Here is a 23,051-nt window from a genome sequence, read left to right as displayed (position 1 = left end):
TTAATATTGCTCCCATCACTGTAAGAGTCTGGACATCTCATTTATCGTTGTTTTTTTAGAGACAGGGAGCTGATTGATGAATGGAGAGCATAAATGGCTTTACTAAGGTCCTAAAGGAAATCCAAAGTGAAGCTGGGAAGTTTCAGACTCACTTAGTTAAAGGAGCAACAAAGGAAGCACACGAATCAAGAATACATTGTGCAAAATCAAATTTTAGTAGCATACATAGGAATTTAAATCCATGTAATTATCTTTTTGAAGATTTGAAATAGCTTCAATTGACTTGTAAAATACATTGCTGGAAAAAGTTGAAGCCACCATTTGATGTGGAAACGTTGATTCACAGGTTGATTAAGCAATATGTAGGAATTTCGTAGTATAGTAAAGGGACTTTATATTTCCAACAAGAAAAAGCAAAGTGAATTGAAATAGGTCCTAATAAAAATTTTTAAAGGGAATTATCATTTTATCTCTCAAGGCTTAAACCAGTCTCTAAGTAGAGAACAAGATGACCTGTGATGTGAGAAGAAATTATGTTATATTTTGTTCTGTAAAATGCTGGCTGTTTTCCCTCTGTTCTTACTCAGAGGTGTGCATAGTGTAACATTTACTGTAAGAACATTTAATGGATCTGGATTGCCATCTGTGAAATACACAGATTGAAATCATTAATCTTTTCCAACACTAATTTATACATTTTTCATTCGCATTGAAAGGGAAGCGTTGGTGTTTGGGAGTGATGTGTAGCAGTCTCTGATTGGTATATAAAAGGATTCTGCAGCAACAGCAGCTATCATAGGTTTAATAATAAGATGCAAATTTAAATGAATTTAGATGCCTCAAAGGTGTAGAATGTTTCCAGGCCTATCTTTGGGCCAGGAGAAAAAACAGCAACCAAACTGTTCTACTTGAGTACAAAAATGAGCACTTTATATCCAGAAGTAACTGATGCATGAAAGAACCTTCTTTGGGTTTCTTGATGTACGTTTACCCAACTGTATTTGGAGAATTCCACTGGTTAAATACATGATTATTTAAACAGATATTTTCTATAATAGCAGACATCCCCGATAAGTTGGAAGAGAGGGATAACTTGGAATAAAATAGTATATCAAAGGAATTCTAAACACAAGAGCCTATTGCCATGGAATTTCCTGCCAATCTTGCAAATGCAAGTTTTGAAAATGTGGATGACCATCCAATGCATGGGCTTATCCTCCATCCGTTTCTTTGTATCATCTGAGTAATCCATACTTCATATGTGAAGTGTTTCATTGATTGCAGGGTATTCATAGGTTTTCAGCAGAACTGCTTTGTCCTCAAAAATAACGCATGGAGAACTGAAGCCAAAAGCTGCAACGCTAGCTCAGTTCATGTGCACATGATAAATATGGACACAAGATGCCCATCGCCAAAAATAGCTTCCTTGTGTGGCTATTTCTTTTTACAGTGCTAAATGACAGTGGAATTCTGGTTTTAGTCCTAGTTAGGATTGGATGAGTTGCTGGTATAAAGCCAACTGTGACCATCTTGATTGATTCACGCTTCCTTGTGCTTCCCTGTCTGTCTGTTACTCATATGTTTTCTGTTAAACAGCAGTGTTTTTTCTCTCCGTGTACCCAGTGCAATTGGTTCGGGCCAAAACATTTGAGAACCAAAGTACAAAGGTACTTGCAGAGAGAAATTATTAGTTGGAAGCAGCAAAGAGAGATTTAGTTTTAGCTAATAAATGAAAGCTGAAAGTTGAAGAAACATGGCAGCGCTTTCACCCTTCACACTGAAGTGACCTTGAAATAAGCCGAGAAGCTTGGGTTTGCTGGCTGACTGAAGACTGTAATTATAAGAAATGATCCCTAACCTACAAGAAATGTCTGAAAAGTTTAGTGAAGGAAACTCAGGCTGTTGTCCAGGACTTATACTATTAAGTATCTTAATGACATTAAATCAGTTCCCAGAAGGATCACAAATTGACTGTTTATCAGCTCAGTCACATGTGTGTGCTTGCTAATTTTGCAAATCTTTTAAAACCAGTTTCCAATGTTTTACTGGAATGATTTTTCTCTTAAGTTTGTAACTAAACAATTCACGTTAATGACTGTCACAGGCTTAGAGTAAAATTCTTTATAAATTCCCTTCAGAGCTCTTTCCTAAATAGCTAAATTTCTCTTCAAAGATTGAATTTAAAAAGCACCTTTAAATAAATGGTATTTTCTATGTCGGTTTAGGGATATAAGGATTGACATAATGGAATATATAGATAATTTATCTACCCCATCATTCGTCTAATCCAATCCATGGCTTATATTCAAAGACAGGCAAAATTAATTACTAATGTGCTTGGACAATATTACAGTGATCTACTATGGGAGGTGCTTATGCCTGACACTCCCACTGTGAGTAACCCTAGAATGAGAAAAATTGATAGATTTTAATTTTTTTTAATCTGGTTCTAGTGTCGACTTCATTCTTAGACTTCATAGGGTAAAACGCTGAATGTTTCCCATGAAATGCCGAGTAACTCCAACTTCTGTCAAATTAAAAACATCCAAGAATCATGGTTCGTATAGATTAGATTAGAAACAGAAGAGCTTAAGTTGTTAAATTCTTCACTATTCATCTTTCATTTTGACAATACATTCTTTATACGTCTGCATTTTCAAATTACCATTCATTGCTGTTTGTATGTATTCTGTTGGGATGTCATTTGTTTACGTGCATTATGTTATTTCTACTTTTGCTTTTCTCTGTGAGTATTTCTCCAGCATTTTTTGGTTTTGCGTTCGGTATAGCTGCACATGCACACAAGCATGCTGGGCTGATTTGTATGACAGAGAAAGTGAGACTAAATAGCAGCTTACGTAGGATTACATTCTCACCTCTGCTCTGTTAAAGACGACAGATATTCAACCCATGTTCCCAGCTTGCACAGAGATAATGTATATCCAAACTGGAGGGATAACATTATCAGAAGGTATCACACAGGTGCAGTAAACATTGCATCAGGAGTAACTGCAATATAAAGTGTGCTGTTCTGACAGATTTTTGATTGTAATTATAAATTAATGTTCTTTCTGTTGTGATCATTCTTTTTGTTATAATGAACTACTTCTGTGGAAGCTGAATACACTCCTTTTCTGGCTGTTTCACCTCGGCAGTTACTGTAATTCATTGCAGCGCACACACGAGACTTAATAAGTACAGAGGAAATGAACTTGGTCTTATGCAGAAACAATATTAAAACTTGAATTTCTGTAGGAATGTTTCTATTGTGCAAATACAATAACACTAAATCTCATGGGATATAGACATGTTTGTTAATGGCGTGGTATGGCTTGGCATCAGACAGTGTTTCATTGCTGTTTTAAATCACTTTAATTAATTGTTATTATCCAGATGCTATATCTTGAACGAGTAAAATTCTGTGCAGTGACACTAGCATGAAAAGAATTTCATGGGCCTGTTTTTCTTTGGATGGAGATGGATAGAAACTTTGCAAATTAGTTTAATGGGTTGCAGTTATTTGAGCTCTATGATTTCCCTACTATTTAAAAAAGAAGCAGATGCAGTATAAAAGTCCTACAAATTATTTTTGAAGTGTCATCTTCAGTGCAAAGAAAGTCAACCCTCCCTTGAGAAGAGAAAGCAAAGCTAAGCTGTTCCAGGCACTAAATGCAGTATTGCAAGATTAGCGTAACCATTAAGACATAATGTCTGCCCATTTTGTTAATGACAAGATTGCTCTGACAGAGTTTGGTGTTAAATATCACGTTATACTTCATTTTTTGGGGTCCTGAATTGGAATTAGGTCTCTGATTCCTGAAGGGAACTCTGAACAGTCTTATAAGTGGTATTCATAACTTTAAATGAACTTCTACGGACTGTGGTGGAAAAGTACATGAAAATGTGAAGTCTTTCCAGATTTTTCTAGTGTCTGCTTAACCATTTATTTTCTTATCATCCTATTGAGTACATACATCCTATGAAATTGAATTTCAACCAAAATAATCCAGTTCATCCAGTTCTATTGCCAGTAATAAACCAGTTCATCTAAAAATTCTGGTCTTAACACTTTCTGAAATTGAAGGTCTTATTGGCTGTTAGCATCGTTATGAACAATTTACTAGCTTACAGTATTTCAGAATTTAGGCTGTAATCACAGACTACAAATTAGAGGACCTTTTTCTTTAGAAAACAGGAGCAATTTCTTTACTAGAAAACATCCATATTAATTTTTTTTTTTTTTCCCCCAACAATGCAACTGGTAAATACATGTATGATGTGCATTTTGGTATTTTTGGACTGCAAATCTTACATGATTCTTTCTATTGTGCCTATATGAGTTTTCCTAAAACTTCTGAGATACTCCTTGATTTCAAAGTTTTGCCATTCGAAGTTTCTTAAAAGTGGACTGATTTTTCAAGTCCTTGCTAATGTCTTTCACCATCTGCGTAAACTGGAAAGGGATTTTGGCACAGATAATTTGTTGTTACTCGCACAGAAGCCTAATAAGCTTTGTGTGCAATAAATATGTTTCATTACAGAAGCAATGCACAGCTCTGGAAATACATAAAAATTGCTGTTATGGGAGAGTGGTGAGTGCTGTGTGTTGCAGCTGCCACAGAACAGTTACTGATGGAAACTGTGCCACGCACTCCCTGAGCACCCATCTCAACAAGCACCCTGCAGCCGAGGCTCAGCCCCAGGCCACTGTGGGCATCTCTTGGTGCTGGGGGTAAATGCCATAACACCAGCTCTGTGCAATGGGAGGGAGGGCGGGCCAGCGGAGGGGCTGAAAATCAGGGCATCTAAGTTTCTGCTTGAAAATGTGTTTCCTACTCTTTATCTCTTGCATCAATACCCAAAGAAAGACCATACATATATATATACATGCACGTATTATTGCTTTCCATTTTTAATAGGAAAAATACTGACATTTGCAATCAAGGATGGCAAATAAAGACTGTGGCGGGTTGACCCTGGCTGGACACCAGGTGCCCACTAAAGCCACTCTGTGACTCTCTTCCTCAGCTGGACAGGGGAGAGAAGTATAACAGAGAGCTCGTGAGTCAAGAAAAGGACAGAGAGATCACTCAGCAATTACCATCATGGGCAAAACAGACTCGACTGGGGGAAATTAATTTATTACCAATCAAATCAGGGTAGGATAATAAGAAATAAGAACAAATCTTAAAATACCTTCCCCACACCCCTTCCGTCCTCCTGGGCTCAACTTCACTCCCGATTTCTCCACCTCCTCCCCCCGAGTGGCGCAGGGGGATGGGGAATGGGGGTTGTGGTCAGTTCATCACACGTTTTCTCTGCCGCTCCTTCCTCCTCAGAGGGAGGACTCCTCACACTCTGCCCCTGCTCCAGCGTGGGGTGCCTCCCACAGGAGACAGTCCTCCACAAACTTCTCCAATGTGGGTCCTTCCCACGGGCTGCAGTTCTTCACAAACTGCTCCAGCGTGGGTCCCTTCCCTTGGACGCAGTCCTTCAGAAATGGACTGCTCCAGCATGGGGACCCCACAGGGTCACAAGTCCTGCCACCAAACCTGCTCCAGCTTGCGCTCCTCTTTCCATGGGGCCACAGGTCCTGCCAGGACCATGCTCCAGCACAGGCTCTCCACAGGGTCACAGCCTCCTTTGGGCATCCACCTGCTCCCACGTGAGGTCCTCCACGGGCTTCAGGTGGATATCTGCTCCACTGTGGACCTCCATGGCCTGCAGGGGACAGCCTGCCTCACCATGGTCTTCCCCACGGGCTGCAGGAGAATCTCTGCTCCAGCACCTGGAGTACCTCCTCCCCTCCTTCTTCACTGACCTTGGTGTCTGCAGAGGTGTTGCTCTCACATATTCTCACTCCTCTCTCTAGCTGCTGTTCTGCAGAAGTTTTTTCCCCTTCTTAACTGTGTTATTCCAGAGGTGCCACCACCATTGATGACGGGCTCAGCCTTGGCCAGCGACAGGTCCGTCTTGGAGCCGGTTGGCATTAGCCCTCTTGGACACTAGGGAAGCTTCTAACGGCTTCTCACAGTAGCCTCCCACTACCAAACCTTTGCCATGCAAACCCGATACATATACACATATACATAAATGAGTGAGAAGTTGAATGACTGCTTCCAGCCATGTAATGCCACAAGCTTTGGTAATCTACCTTTGAATTATTTCAACAAGTTCTAATCATTTAGTGTCTCCAGAGAGCCTTAAGAAAAGGTTTTTTCTAAAGTACATCTTTTTTTCTATTTCATTACCATAGACCTGACTGATTAAGACATTTTTCTGTACTATAGCATGTGTTTTCCTTTGATGAAGCTGATTTCTTTTCACCCAGCAACAACACTTGTTGTTGTCACATAGAATTCAAACCGTCTCCGGTTCTCTTACACCCTGTGCGATCCGTTGGAATGGTAATGCTCGGAAAGCGCTAATGCCAGAAGAGAATTAGGAGTGACAGCAAACAGTAAATGAGGTATGGCATTGGAGTGTAGCAGCATGCAAAAAACCCTTAGTGATGCTGAATTACAAAAGCATCATGTCAAAGAGCAGGGAGGAGGGTGACAGCCGCTTCCTCCACGAGGAACTGAAAACTCAGTGTTGTGTTGGGCACTGGGACCAGGGTGCCAGGAGAGGCAGATAACTGGGCGGCCATGCAGAGCGCGTCAGGACGTTTTCTGTCATTCCTAAGCAAATGCTCCCTATTTAAATTCATGAAAGTAGCACTGCATCTTCTTCCACATCTGTAATTAGAGCTAAAGTCAGTTGTTATGTTCATGGACTGTTTCCATCTGGTATTGCTTAAGCAACTAAGAAAGTGAGATTTTCTTTCCATTACTCCCTTTTCTTTTTCTACATACCTACATTATGTTTTTCACTTGTTGCAAATATTTTGACATGTAAACTTCAATCCTCAGCTGGTATAATTTTCAAACTAACTTCATCAGGGAGTATTTCAGTTCCCAAGTGGAGCTTTATCATTCCTGTTATTCATTACAGTAGTAATAATAAAAACAACTGAGAGGCTTGTAGGAAGTCTTGAAATTTATTTTTTTAACAGTAACAGAATATCTTGGAATGCCATGGAGATTTAGGTGTCCCACTTCTAACAACCCAAGTCCATCCAAAGTATGGGGAGAAGGTATGAACGAGGAACATAATGAATTAGAATAAGGATGGGATGAAAGGGAGGAATTTAAGCAAAATAAAAAAATGTATGTTATAACAGAAATCAGTACCTAACAATGACACCTAGAAGAGACTAACCTCCCAAAAGAGCAAGGTATGGTGTCTGACTCCTTAAAACAGGTCTCGTGTTTCCCAAAATTTGTTCCACTTAATTTTGTATAGATTTGTCACAATATTTTTTTCTTAAGGTTTTCACTCAGTATGCCTCCTTTGCTCAATGCTGTGTTCTTCACAGGACTGTGTAAGTCTGCATTTACCCTACATGGGAACATTAGACTACATGTGAAACTTCATCAACAGTATATCCTCTCCACTCTTCTCCTTTAAACAGGATTCCTAATTATTTTCTGTTCCCCCCACATCATTCCAAACTTCTTCAGTTAAGTATTTTATTTCAAACTAAAATAACAATTCCTTCTCAGATAAGCATAGTTTTTGTGGTTTAAAGCTTATCATTATCTCCTGCAATTACTTCAGCTGTAAGGAAGCAGATTTGAAGTCAGTGGATGTTTCACCACTTTGAAGATAGACGCTGACTTAGGCGCACTGCTAACAAAGGTGGATAATTAGCTTTATTCCAGGAGCTGAAGCATTCCTCTGAGTCACAGTTTCACCTTGCATTCTTCCTTATTGCTATATGATGTTAATTTAGGGCTGCAGTAACTCTAATATTTCAGGTTGCGGAATGTGGCTAACCACTTCTTTGTGGGTACTCTTTAGGGAAGGAAGGAAGGAAGGGAGGAAGAAAGGAAGGAAGGAAGGAAGGGAAGAAGGGAGGAAGGCAGAAAGGCAGGAAAGCAGGGACGAAGAGGTCAGCAAGCTTTTTGACTTGTGCAAGTGAAATTACTCCAGAGAACCTGAAGAGAGATGTAGTGTGGTCCTTATTCTCCGTATTTGTAGGCAAAGTGACAGCCTAATGCTTCACTTTGTTTCTTTTCTGTTTTCCACTGGGTAGGTATTTAGCCTAGCAATACTCTTTGTAGAATATATGTACAGATGCCATTTAAAAAAATGAGTTCTGGTTGCTAAGTCACTCCAAAAATCCTTGCTGCATGTGCCTGTGCATGAAAGCAATGTTACATCTCATGTTTGACTTTGTTGCCTACGGGTGATCTGAAAGTAGCAGGGTTGAATGTTTGTTGCTGAAGTTTCCCATTTACCTCTGATGGGAGACTGTCTGGTTAGTTTGACACTTCTAATATGGGTCAGTAACTGTCAGTACTGGATATTATCAAGCTGTTTGTAGTAGAGATAAAATTAATACCAAAAAAGCACTCTCTGGTCTTCTAATTAATCCCACAGGAGAGCAAAAACTCATTTAAGTTAGAAGTTTCGCTGTCGGCAGCATCAGGAAAAGCTGGTTTCACTTCACTGAGCTGAATTAAAACTCCACATTAATGGAATTAAAACATGTTGCTTTCTTAAACACTTACATCCATCAAAGCAAAGGCTTAGAAGCTTTATGAACAACTGCACTGCTACCTTCAATCCTTGACATAAGAAACAACATGCTGAGAATACATCATAAACCCAATCAATGTTAGGGTTCCTGTCACTGTTCTCCAGTGGAACTTCTTCAATATTGTATTTATCGATCTTTTTACTTTTAGTATTGTGAATAACAAAGAATAACTCGGAGTTGTGGTTTGGGGGGGTTCTGTTGGTTGGTTTGTTTGTTTCTGAACTGAATGTATAGATAGACAGATGGAGTTTGTGTACTTTTCTTCTGTGTGGCAGTTTCAGAATTGGGACCTCAAGAATGCTGCTCTGAAGCCAGTGTTCAGGGAAGTGTCTATCCAGCCTGTGCCACTGGCAGCATCACTGCTTCTTTATGAGAAGATGCAGGCCGACTGATTTAGGAAGCAAATAATGACTTTTGTGCTCTCAGTTTTGACTTGTGAAAACAAAGATTCATGAAAACACAAGGTTTCCTAAATCAGGGCTATAGCAAATAGAGGACAACTGTTCTTTGTTGATAAGAAGTGGGTTTGGAGAGGAAAGCTGATGACTTTTCTAGCATTCTGTATGTAAAGGCAATGCGTATTGTTTTTCATACGAGCAAAAGAGACCAGGAAAATTTTTAGATTGTAACAACCTTCTTTCTTCCATCCTCAATGCACTAGGCAGGCTTTGGGATGAACTCTGATTTGAGTGCCATGCAGTCTCATCCCTTAATGGTGGTTTGTGCAGATTTTTAGTTGCCAAATTGCATTATAGAAGTTTGAAACACAGTAAATATTTCCCTAACGTGACTGTGTCATCCCAGGTAGGGGATTCACTGGGATATTGTGTATTGGTGAAAGTGAAGGGAAGTTGGTAGTTCATGTGGTCGCTCCAGGGAAAGAAGGGCTTATGATGCTGCCTCCGGTTTCAGCATCACCCCCACAGCAGAAGTGCCTTCAGAAGTGCCTTGGGCTAGAACAGAATTAAAGCTAAGGAGACTGGAGTTTGTTACTATAATACTTGTTGATATTGTTATTTTCCTAACAAACATTTCAAAAAATACGTTGACACCAGGCCTCTCTATTTTTTGTCTTTAACAAGGTCATGAAATAGCAGGCCTTGCCTAAGATGTAGGTTTAAAACAAAAACGAACTTAAATGCATTAAAAAAGAGAGGTTGGATTCTTTGCTCCCTGTTTTGCCCCTTATTATTCATTTATAAACTCATTCTTTGTTCCTTCACTCACATGAATTGTCTTACAAGAATAGTGTATTCCTCTTGTCTCAATGAACTAAAATTAAATGGAATTAAGTTAAAACTGGTATTTTACAGGATGTGAGATTCATTTCTCCAGGGAAAATCCATCTTGTGTGGCTGTAGTACTGAGTAGTATATTGAAATATTATTAATTTATATTATTAAAACTATTGAGATGTTCATTCTGTATCATTTCCAGAGAAAGGGGAACATTTTTCTAAGCCTAAATGTCGAACTTGGAATACTTAGATCTGAAATACTTAGATCTGAAAATATGCTACTTACCTACGTATCTCAATAGGGATGTAAGTGTCTATGTTTAGGCATTCATCAGAGAAAATGTTAGTGGCAGTAACTCAGAATTTTTATTTTATTTTGTGCTACAAAAGACATGACACATACACCAGTGTAATAAGCATGGGATGGAAACAGCTACTTTCTGCTGGTTCCACCAATTTGTCAGAAGCCACCAGGAGCTTTATCTTTTAAATAAGTCAGTTAGGAATGATATCAGACTATTATTTTTGTCTCCAACTGGATAGCCATTTGTGTCAAGCAGTGACTAAAGTGCGTTTTTTATGTTTAGGTGTCATCATATTCATGACGATACCTTAGGAGACATAAACTTGTATTGAGCATCTAACTTGATTTTTATAATCAGGTACAAAAAATGAGGTTTTGTATCACCAGTTACAAATTATTGTCATGAAAGAAGCCAAGGACTCATTTGAATTCTATGTCACAAATATGTAGAAATGGAAAAGGATTTCTAATGAGTGGAATATTGCTGATAGCTGAGCCCCTCGCTTGGAAAGAAGTATAAGGTTCCTTGCACAGCTTTGCATATCGAGATAGTCATTCCAGTGAGGGATACTGATGACATCTAGTGCTTGTGTGGTTTTGATAATTTGTTATGGAATTACATTACCTAATAGAGCATCTGATATAATAGAAAATATATTGCCATCCTAGTCTTTTTTCTTTTTCACTCCATCATTGAAATGTGTTTTGTTTTCCCAAGAATCTGCTCTTCCTCTGAATATTCTTCTTTTGCCAACCTGTCTGGATAATCCTTTGGTTGATTTGCTGCTTCTTCTTGCCCCAGCCATAACATCACCATGGGAGGGTGACTACCAAGCAGATGTGGTTGCACGGCACAAATTCTCAAGAGGAGAGTGATTAGGGAGTTCTGGGTACTTTGCCCTTCTGCTGACACATTACACATCTGATTTTCTGAAAGGGATGAATATACTCTTTTGGCAAAGCAGGGTTTTGGAAGTATTTTAGACCAGACACCTGAAATCAAAGAACCTTGTGTTCCTAACGACTTCTAGAAATGCTGTTCACCCTCATTTCGGTTTTGTGTTTGAACAATGATTTTTCTTTAAAAAATCATAAATAACATTTTCACCAACCTTTCTAAATAGTAATCATATGTTTTAAACAATAGCAATTTGCATTTATAAAAATATGTCCAAGTTTTTTAACATACAGGAACAGTGAAATCCTGTAGTAAATTTAAGAGAGTGCAGCCAATACCTGCTTTAGATTCAGCTAGCTCTGTGTTCAGAAAGGTAATTCATTCCACGTTAAAGAAAAGTGTGTGATGTCAAACAAAGATCTTTTATAAAGACTAAGAGGTTTTGCTCATTCTGTAAAGGCCATTATGAAGAGTATGGTGACAAAATACTTAGTCTTTATTCATCCATTATATAAAATATTTAGAAACAGAGAGTTTGTAACCTTTGCACAAAGTAGTCTGGGTTAAGTATCAATCCTCAAAGGTAATTGAATTCATCAGTAAAATGCAGCATCACTGTGGGGACTGAGAGTCTATTACAGCAATCAGACAGGTCCCTTTCCTCATTTTCAGGCTTCCAGTGCAGGAGCAATAACTCACCTTTCTGTAAATTGCTTTCTCAAACATAGCCCATATTTTTATTTGCAACATCTAAACATAGTCACATCCCAAGTGCTTACTATTCAGTGTTTTTGTGTTACTTCAGTTACTAATTCTGTAGATAAATGGGAAATTATTTGGTGTTAGTACTTAGCAGCTGCAAGTCCTACCTTTAATCCTCTCGTAATTTTGCTCATTTTGAAGCTGATCTGAGTGAAATAAATAAGTTTGCTGTAGCAAAAGTAGGGCAATGCTGAAATCTTTTTTTTTTTTTTTTGGAAAAAGAAACAAAGCTGTGAGAATTCAAGCCAGTTTGGCTAGTTGTGGTTAGGTGTAGATATTGAGGCTCTGGTCGTAACAGTATGCCATGGCTTTAGTAAGGAGGAGATCTTGAAACAGGGAGAGGTGGCTTAAACATTTTAAGGCAAAGTGCCATATCAGCTGTCATTCCTCAGCTTCCCTTTCCTATGACAACATTCCTTTGAAAAACAGAACGCTACACAACAATTGTGAAATAAACCCGATTCCTGCATGAAACCTTCAGTTACTGACTTGTCATGCCTTGTTAATAGATTTTTCCCCCAGAAAATATGTAGCATTTGTTGCAGGAATATGAGCTGCTTGTTTAACATCTCCGTTGTGGGTCTGGCACTGGCAGTATTGCTCGGGCACAGCTTTGCCATTCTTCTCTTAGAAACAGACCTTGACATACAGTGGGACTTAGAGGGCTGTGACATACATCATCATCGCTCCCCTCTGTTGGTTCTTGTTCCTTGTACCAGCTGTATTTCGCATCTCTTGATGCAATGTCAGAGAAAATTTCTGCGAGTCAAGCTGCACAAGGAAAAGATGGGGGAGTTATGGCCACTTCTGTCTCATGTATACAGGGGGAAAATTCTGGGGAGAGGCTGTTCCCCTCCTGATTAATATTGCATGGGAAGCCAGCACAGGAATGTAAGGTTGTATGTTCCCTTCCAGCTCTGTAGAGGGAGAGGGAGAGAAGACAAGCCACAACCTAAACTTCAATTCTTTAAAAATGCATAAACACTAAAAAAGGGTAGTTTAAAAATACGCATCCTAAGCCATTTGCAAGGTACAAACTTAATGTGGCATTTTAACCAGTATTCATACAATATTATTCTGCAATGTTTGTCCAACTCAGCTATTCTGTTCACACCATGACACCAGAGACTCATGATACTCCTGTACATCCTATGTTTTGCTATAAAACAGATAAAAACCTTTGTGGTTCTTCTTATAAGGGGAATATACTTTCCACAAACTTTCTGAAATACTCAGAAAGAGGATGAGTACCGCAGTTTACTAACATAACACAAGAGCACAATGGTTGCAACAGGGAATAGCAGGTAGCAGGTCTTTTGTTTGTCCCATGGCGTCATATCGTGTGTCGCAACTCTACATGCTACACAGAAAAATCATCTCTCTTCTGTCACGCAGAGAGTATTGGCTATGCTACAGGATAAATGCCTGTAAAATAGATGTGCTGCTCACTGATGTTGAATGTCTCAGCTTTTAATGAAAATAAGGTGCGATTCTTCTGAACAAACAGCTCGAATTGTATGCAAAGCTTGAAAGCAAGACAAACTCTGAAATTAGTACAATCAGTGATATAAAACTGACTTAAAGATTTATTTTTAATGTGCACTTTCCATAATTAATACTGCGCCTTGCTATGATGTAGACATTTAAACTAATCAGGATATATGCAGATGCTTCTGCTTTTTATTTTTTATTTTTTAAACACATTGTCTTGGTTAAGGAATGCAATTTATTATCACAGCACTGCCATTGACTGATGCTGTGTTGTTATCCATTCATATTTACATGAATAGTAATGGTATAATAATATTATAGAATAGTACAATACTATTAACGTATACTGTGTAATTTATTGCGTTTATGTAATAGAGTAACTAGGTTCCTCAACCATGACAACACATATGAGAGAAGCCATTAGACCTCAGGATTTTCAATCAAAAAGGTTTTTGTTTCACAGTTTGTGTTTTGCTGAGAAAATACGTTGTTTTTTTCTAAATACTGTGTCTTAAATTGATATAATTTCATGGGGAAAAAACTCAAGCTACTTAAAATCTGATAGAAATAGTGAATGTCGGTTGAAATTTGTAAAATTCAAAGTTACATTATGGTGCAATTATAAGCAGTGCATGTCTTCTTTTGCTGAGCATACTGCCTGAGAAACACTGAGAATTAGGTTGCTAACATTATCATTTACTGTTTTACCTTATCCTCTGAAATTAACATTTGTGTTTTATGGTTAGTATATTTAGCAAAACAATTAGCATTTAAGTTATTTTAAGTCACTGAACTGTGTACAGTTATATTTTTTAAAAAGAAAAAGAAAGATAAAGGGGAGTTATTCTCTTCATTATCTGCTCTTAATGAGGAATGAAACCTGATTTTAAACACGAGACATCGTAGGGTTGAGCCCATTTTTGAAAAGATAAGCATCACTGTAGTCAAAAGGCTTTAGACACGTGTAAAACAATCTGATTGTTATTTCTATTTTGGCATTAGCTAAACTGCTAGAGACAATAATAAGAAGAGAAATTTGTATTTCTTTAACAAATGCTTTTCTTTATTCTTCCTTGGTCATACAGTCATTCCCAGCACAGCACTGCAACGCGTCCACCCACAGTGAGCTTGCAGCGGACCATTTCTGTGGAAGGGTAAGATGATTCTCTGTTGAAGCTGCCTGTAGAGCTCTCAGATACCACTAAGGCGGGCGCTGTACTGCCCACGTACGCATAGCTGTTAACTAGGTGTGGTTTTGCATACCACAGCATTTAAGTCTGTGAGATGAAGAAATAAATACTTTCAGATTAGTGCTGATCCTTACTAGACACTTAGACTGAAAGGTTTGGTTTTCATGGGGATGAGACTATCTGTCATGGAGATATATTAACTACAATCTCTTCAATTCATCTCACTTGACTAGTGTTAATATTTACGTGTGCTAGCTGTAAAATGCTTCCTACTAATGGAAATACCCAGTGAAGTCCTACTCTATTTTCTTAATGTATGCATGAGTTCTTTTTGACAAAGCGGTGTCCTGAACTAAGGATGAAGAAGTACTGACAGAGAATAATAATCCTGTGCTGGTGCATATCTATGTATATTTATGTGTTAATTGTAGAGGTATAGATCTGAGTTCTTAGCTGACTCCATTTTAACACAAATAATTGGGTAAAATATGAATAATTCACAATGACAGTTAAAATGTTTGCGTCTTTATGATATTAGAAAAACCTGTATTTAACAAACAGCTTTTGGTTGCACTGACTGGTGTAGTTTAAAAAAAAGTCTCTCCCCTCCCATAGAAATGTGGAACTGTGTGAAATCTTTTGTAGGCATGGGTAATAACTTGTCATCAGCTGCTCTCAGGTCCTATTTCAAAGCTTTTCTTTCTTGTGGTAAAAGTGAGAATCCAAACTTTCCACAGAAGAAAGATGTTATCTAGTTGTATTTTGCTTTATGTTACAACCTTACTGTGATGCAGTCAGAAAATACAATGGTAGATATGTGAAATAATCCACTCCTAAGTGAAGCCTGAGATGTTTTTCTCGTAAGTCTCTTTTTTTTTTTTTCTTATCTAGATCTCAGATCTAAGATTTTAAGGTTTTTATCTACAATATGTAGGACAACTACAGTAATTATTCATTGAAAACAAGACTGAATGATGAAATTGCTGCAGGACAGGTGCATATGGCTTAAGGGCTGTCATCTGGAAGGTACTTCTATAAATGAAGCCCTCATCATCCAACCTTCTTGCCCAAAACAGGGCTACTTTCAAGTTATACTAGGTTGCTCAGAGTCTTGTCCAGTAAAACGGTGACTATCGCCATATGTGGAGATTGCAGAAGCTCTGGGCAACCTGTCTCGGTGCTTAAACACCCTCATTTGGGATTTCTTCTCTTTATCACTCTCTTTCTCTCCAACAGAGAGTCATAATAAATTCCCCTGTCTTTTTCCTCAAATCAACTCATGAATAAATTGATGTTTGAAATAAAACTAAGCTTCAAGAAGTTTCTCAATTAAAATGGTGACTGAATTAAATAAAAAAAGGGGGAGGGGGGGAAGAATTTGCTAAATTGAGATTTAAGGAAAGAAATTCTATTATGATGTCTCTGACTTGGTCTACTGGACTCCATAATTCAGGATGTATTCTACAGGTTTAAACTGCAATTGAAATTTGGAAATCAATCTGTCTACATGAATTTTGAGATAAATTGTGGCATCTGTACTGGCCATGCAGACAACTCGCATATATTTTGTATGAATCATTAGAGCGCAGGAAATCTGCAATTGATATTACAGGTCTCCTGCTGTTCAGGAGGTAGAAGAATATCTGGCTTGTAATTATTACTAATCAACTTACACTGAGTCATATTTCATTTCACATAGGAAAGCGGGGCTGTTAGCCTATTACACCGCTGAGCAAAAATAAGTAATCAGCTCAGCCCTAAATATTTCATTATGCTAAAGCTCAATTTATTCTAATGTTTTTGTGAAGTCCATGCTGCTAAGTATGTTTATGGCTAATGCTATTTGAGGTGAAAACAAAGTTATTTTTCTCATTTAGGAACCGGGTTTCCTCTGTAGAGTCCTGTATTTAGGTGACTCATGCTATTGCTTTTGAGATACACTTTGTGAATAGCTGCTTTACCTGCAAGGCATCGCCAGCGCACACTTGGATTTCTGTCCTGCATGCTGGCTCGGTGTGACTGACTGGGTAGACTCTGAGGTAATATAATTACCGGGTCCTGTGAAGGAGAAATGAAATACGGGACGGTTAAACAAATACAGGGAGAACTGCATTCGCTTGCATTTATTCCTTTCCACCTTATTGAATATGTGATAATTGAGCTGGCGAGAACAGATTTTTTTTAAAAACTTTAATAGTTTTTTCATCTAGGTAATAGATTCATATGTAAAACCAGTTTGGTTTTGTTTTGGTTTTTTTTTAGGGAGAGTTTTTGTAGACTTCATGTACTGCAAAAAAAGTGGTTAGCAAGGTGAAAAAAATAAAGATGTCTTTAAAGATTATATTTTCTTTATATTCAAGCCACATATTCTTCACAGTTTAATAAATGTACATGAGGTGGACAGATTTATTACATGTATAAAAGCATGAACTTCACAGGTATTTGATGTCATTGTTAGTGCAATCTAATTAGTAACTTCCCTGATGGTTTATTTGCGTGGTTTAAAACCAAGAAAATTATAATGCTTGGGTTTGCAAATATTGTTAGTCTGAGTTTTTCAAAATGGTTTTGATGAACAATTTTAACTGTAAGTATTCAAAATAGGAAAAAATATTGGATGAAAATTAAAAGCTGTTATTTGGGAACCCTGCTGTACTATCGCATGATGCTCTGATGTTAGTGGTGTATGATAGCTACTCTCTCTGCAGTTGACATTCATACTAAATTGTATTTTATATGCTACTAGTCATCTCTTCTGCTGAGCTGCTTAGAAACCAGGATTTCAACTTATTTGATCAAGAGTGTTTTGATGGAAATTTTAAACGAATTTATCAAAGTGACTGAGTATCTCAAATATATATAAATATTTATACATAAATAAACAGCATTTGAACCACAACTAAGGGTAAGAATTTTTATTCTGAGCAGGACAGATACTACAGACTGCTTTGTGTTTCAAAAGTGTCTTATCTACAGTAATTCTGGGTGTTTGCTACTAACTACTAACGGACTGTGCATTGATATTTCAAAACATGGCTTAGAGGCACCGCTATTTTTAGGTATTCTCGTAGCTTTTGAATAGTTCCTGTCCCCTGCCAGTGCAATGCGGTTTCCTATCACCATTTCCATCTCATCTAGCTTTGTTTACAAACTGAAAAGCTGGGGCATTCATGGTAAATAGAGTCATCAAATGCTGTAAGTAATAGTTTATAGAATATTGGTTCCAAAATGGAACCAATAGTTTTTAAAAGCAGGCTGCAAAGCAACCTTTCTAGTGTGGAGTTGCCTGTGCTGGGTATAGCAGGTGGAACAGAGATGCGGTTTTCAGGTTTTATTTTGATTATTAGCATGTAAATAATGCACCTCTTTGATCAGGGAAGAGAGACAAGTGCGTATGGGAGACAAAGTATAAATGAATTAGCATACTGGAATAATCACCTCCCTTTCAAAGTCAAAGAAGATATTAGCTGTCCTACATTGTCGCTCTAGAAAGTAACGAGATTTCTCAAATCTAGATGTACTCCTGTGCGTTTAAAGTAAATGTCATGCGTCATGGTAAAAATACAGACCAGTTTCACTTTCCAAATAAGAGATTATTCCTGTATGCCAATTCCATCTTGCTAGCTGTAAGCGGAAAACATTGCCCAGTGTGCAAGGCTTTAATTTCTTTACAAAAAGACAAAATGAAAGACTGTTAAAGTCCAGAGGGGTTGCTACAAAACAAATAAAGTTGCACATGTATAAGCCAATGCATTCATGCATGCATCAGTCAGGCTGAAGCCTGGCTCCCAGTAGGTTCCCTCATATTAACTATACTTCAAAGTTTGTGACAAGTTAGACATGATGTTTGCAGAATAAATGCATAAAAAACGTAGTCAGTATTAAAGTTAAGATAAAGTATTGCTTCTACAGTTAATGCCGACATTCAATCAACAAGAAATGCCAAGGAAACCATAGTCAAATAAACAGATAAAATACTTGTTTCAAGCAGAATGGGGAACTGTAGTGAGCAAAATCGCATTTTGCTATGTGATATGATAAATTAACATCTCATTAAAGGCTGAATGCTTAGTTGCTAGTATATCAACATTTAGAAAAATGAAATAATAAGTCACTAATCAATTACAGGTAATGAAAATGAATACTCTGCACATGACCAAAGCATTGGCTCAGTTTAAGAAGGCAAAGTTACCCCTCTGGACTGTGATGCTCAACGTGAGAGCAACAGATAAGAGGAAGGTTTCCTTATTTTTATTCTTTTCAATCATAATTGAAATCAGGCTAATAAGAATTAAAGTCACAAATCGGAGGTCAGGCCCCAGGTGCAACACTGATGGGTAACACTGGTGTGTTGAGCCCTCTCCCAGGCTCCGAGATGGTAAAGGATGGAGGGGATGAAGAAAGGGAGGTCTGCCAGCTCCCTGCCGCTGCCCGGCCACGGTGTGGTGGAACTGTCCCAAGGAAGGTAGATGAGAGGGAGGGTTGGGGAGGGAGGCGAGGGCCAGCGCTAGCGCTGCTTCCCGTCATGGTGGAAAGGTTTTGGCAAGCCTAAAAGGGGAATGACAAGGGGAAAAGTAAAAGCCAAGATGCCACAGAAGTGATATTGCAATAAAAGAACAGATGAGAGCACTGCAGATAGGTTTTTCGCTAAATTGATGTGAAACAGAGTTGTAGAAGGTATTAAAGAAAATTTAAGTAAGCTTAGTAAGTTTGGTTTTGCCTGAACTTTGAAGTCTTCCAAAAAGGTGTGTGTGAGTATTCCAGGCCTTCAGCCACCTAAGATTTCAGATGCTCTCTTGTGGGATTAATCAGATTTTAAAACATCATACACACTGGCACGTTCTCTGTCCACCCTAGCTTTCTGTGTTAAATGCTGCGAAGAAGAACGCTCCATCTATTTGAATTACCTTTTTGAGGTCCTTCCAGTACAAATGTCCTTTGGCTGTCTGCAATAAACATGCAGTTATTTATTTATCAGAATTTCTTGAAGCATGAGATGAAAACAAGAAAAAAAAAAAAAGAAAAAGAAATGGCTTGATTAGCCGACTGATTAAGCAGGCATAGCTCAGCGCTCACACAGTGAATTGTCAGAAGCCTCCATGCTGCACAGGGAAAGGATACTGTGATCCCTTAGGTTTGGGTTTTTTTTTCTCCCCACACTAATGCGTGACCTTAACCAACTAATAGAATTTATCTCTGCTTCCATTTCCCCTCCTGCTCTTTGCTGCTTTGAGCAGCTTGGCTGGGTTTTGTTGCATGGGGTGTTGCACAGAGGCTGCAGAGCCTTAGCTGGAGCCTGGGTGCTACCCCGGTCCACACGGTCATATAAATAAATATTCTTCGGGGCATTCTATGATGTGCTTTCCCGTAACATCAAATTAGCACGTGCATGAATGGATGTACGATTGCAACATCCTTGGTGAAGCAAACAGCATTTTTGTAAAAAAAAAAAAAAAAACAAAAAAACCCAAAACAAAAAAAAAACTGCAGCCAAAGCAAGATCAAAGCCATATTTTTATGTCCCTGTGGATCTGGGATACCTCATTGGTTGTCTGTAACTGAAGAACTCTCTAGGGTCTGATATTTGAAAGCACCCAGTGCGCTTAATATTTCTGTAGGTGTTCCAGAAAGCGCAAAATCATTTAAATGCCCCAATTTTATAGATGGTGCAAAAGAAACAGAAAGACAGAGCTGTGGCAGTGTGAGATGAATACTAAAACTGACCGTATTCTTTAATGTGGCCAGCAGCACAAAATAAGCAAATTAAAAATGGATTTTCTTTCAGTTAGTTACTATAAAAATTTCTTGTTTTCAGAAAGCTCTTCCCTTTCATTTATCAGTCCAGTTTTTAAGCTCTTAAATTAAATCTATAATTACTATGGATTCGCAATCTATAGAAGCATGATGGGGATACTCAATTTTTTTTTAGTCTTCTCATTTGCTTATTGTAAAAGAGTAAACTGATCAAAACAAATATTCAGTACAAATGTAGCAAATACAGAACACTTAGATATTTTCAAGATAATGAACAAACAAACCAAACATGAACAAAAAACCCCAACTGTTCAGGAGGAAAAATGCCTCACTTTTTTGATTTATTTTTGTTGATCGCATTTTTATGTCAGGAGAAATTTTCTTCAGTGTCGAAGCTTTACCCACTCTGATTTGTTCCTACCTATTGGTTTCAAATATTAATTTAATAATACTTTGCTCTTACATCAGGCCTGCAATTTATAATGTGCTTTACAGAATCTGATCTGATGCATTCCCTGAAGCAAGTAACCAAGTCCATCTGAATTGATTCTCCCATTGATTTCTGAGCCTGTAAATTTGTGTGGATTGCAGCACTTTATTTGCTCCTTTGCTCCTGGCTCTATTATATTGAAACTTCCTTTCTTCTTTCTCTACCTTTTTAATTCCTTCCTTGTTCTCCTTTACAGATGCACTGTCTCTCTTTAGCCTGTTCTCTTTTCTTTGCTCTTTCCTTTTTTTCCTTTTTTTTTAAATTTTTTTTTTCCCCCCTTCTGCTGCCTTCTGTCAGTCCAGGAATGTTTTCATCTCACACTCCTTTCTAATTTCTGCTTGATTTCCCCTGCTGCTCCTCTCTGTTTGTATTTGGTACAAAGCTGCAGGAGGGCACCAAGCATGCACACACAGAATTAAAGTGCTAGTGCGCTTTGTTAGCACCTAGAAACTTACCTTCAGCCCTATTTATCACAGAAGAAATTGTAAATGGGATAAGTGGGTGAAGCTGGATGCAGAAACACGCATTCCAGAAACACTGGCTGTCAGACTGTTCCTTTTTACTAGCTAGCTACAGAGTGCCACCTATTGTCTCCAAACCCAACTGAGCTTTTAAAATAAGTTACCCTGGAATTACCTTTGCCTCAGTTGCTGTTTCCTATAGAGAACTACACATTTTTACTGAGTGTGTTTACTGCTAGAAAACACCATTCACATTTGAGTTACTTTTCTCTCACTTCTTACTCTCCCCATCCCCATGTCATCTTTAAGTCTTTAATTCCATTACTCCCTTTACAGCATTTATCTGCATTCTGTCTAAAGGTCCTTCGTGTGTATGAGAATTACATTCATAAAGAATTTTAATAGAGTCAAAGGAGTTCTTCCTAATGTTGCTTCCCAGATGTTAAAGAAAAAATGGAGCACCTTTTCTAATATCTCCTTAATCATATTGAAAGGGATGACTATAAACTTACATTCCAGATGAATACATGTGTAACATCCTCATGCTATCCTTAGCAAAACTAGCCTTCTCTTTGAGTGTGGCTGAATCACTGACAGGTAACTCATTTCTGCATTACTCTTAAGAGAGGATCTCGGCAGTGGCTGGTATTGCAGTTTGTTTGCTTGAGAAACCTTTTTCCTACTTTAACTTCATAGCGCACTACAAAGCTTTATTATCACCGTAAGGGACTCTTTTCACTTTCACACTAAGTACACTATACAAGCGCGAACCATGATATATTTAAAAAATCTTGGTCGTTTTTTACGCTATGGTGAATTTGCATACACCTTCTGCTTTCTGCAGTTTTTGCAGTATAGTCATGGCTGAAGGTTATTTCTACGATGATGACAACAAAACTTGTGGGTTCTTAGATCCACCTTTCAGATTCTGCAGGATACTCAGATATGAAAAAAATGTGAAGACATTACAGTTGGTCATTCTCTATACAGCCAAATTTGAGTCATGACCGAAATGACCTGATTAGGCTAAAGAGCAGGAGCCAAACCCCATTGTGTTCCAATCACAGCTTCTGACATTGCCCCGTAGTGTTTGAGCTTCCTCTGAACAAAATCATCCAAGAGCAGAATGGGAATTTTCCTGTCAAAAGGCCAAAATTACAAAACAGCGCTGACAGCATTTGAGGCATAAATCTGCTGACTCGATCAGAGACAGGGATTAATAACTGGGCCAACTTTCTGTTGAGCTGCGCAGCTTACTGTTCCGTGGATACCCAGTTGTATTGACCTAGTTTTGCCCATAGCACTGCCTTTCAACTTTATGATCCAAGCTGCCTGTCATATGCGGAAATACTCGGTTTCATCTTCAACAACAGCTCTTCTGATTTCTCACCAGCAGAGCATGCAAATGTATTTGTTTGACTTCACTGCCCTCTTTTTCCTCAATACTCAGGTAAATAAAAAACGGCAGGAGCGCAGCTCTCGCCAAGTATTTTTGATCTGTAGGACTCGAAGATGACAAGTGTCACCGTAGCATTTTGTGGATGGGGAAATCGAAGCTGGAAGGACAAATGACTTGCCAAGATCGCTCAGCGGTGCACGGGCTAAGCGGGGGAAGGAATCCACGCTTCCTGCTCACTGTCCTAGTTCGGATCCAACCCCCAGGCCACCCTTCCTAATTAAAAACCTGGTTAGACTTCTTAGAAATGGACCACATTATGTCTAGTCTGTAAATATTTAAGAAGGTGCTGAAAGTGTTGCTACATGGCAAATCAATAGCAATGATCCAAAAGAAAAGAAAAACCCCTTTATTTTCTGATTCA

General features: G+C 38.3%; 1 protein-coding gene across 3 annotated transcripts in view; it reads left to right on the top strand.

Moving 5' to 3' along the window:
• DLG2 (discs, large homolog 2 (Drosophila)) overlaps nucleotides 1-23,051 on the top strand; it is a 673,110-nt gene that overhangs the window by 411,479 nt on the left and 238,580 nt on the right. For 2 of the 3 annotated variants that reach the window (XM_009881200.1, XM_009881198.1), the window contains one exon: nucleotides 14,422-14,490. The exons of the other annotated variant lie outside the window; for it this stretch is intronic. In XM_009881200.1, the coding sequence (XP_009879502.1) occupies nucleotides 14,422-14,490 (69 nt within the window). The remainder of the gene's footprint in view (nucleotides 1-14,421; nucleotides 14,491-23,051) is intronic. 3 annotated transcript variants of the gene reach the window in all.

This window comes from Charadrius vociferus, unplaced genomic scaffold (genome assembly GCF_000708025.1).
Source record: "Charadrius vociferus isolate BGI_N301 unplaced genomic scaffold, ASM70802v2 scaffold1, whole genome shotgun sequence".
Taxonomy (NCBI): Eukaryota; Metazoa; Chordata; class Aves; order Charadriiformes; family Charadriidae; genus Charadrius; species Charadrius vociferus.
Note: the sequence above shows the minus strand (reverse complement) of the source record. Positions and strands in the feature narration are given on the sequence as shown.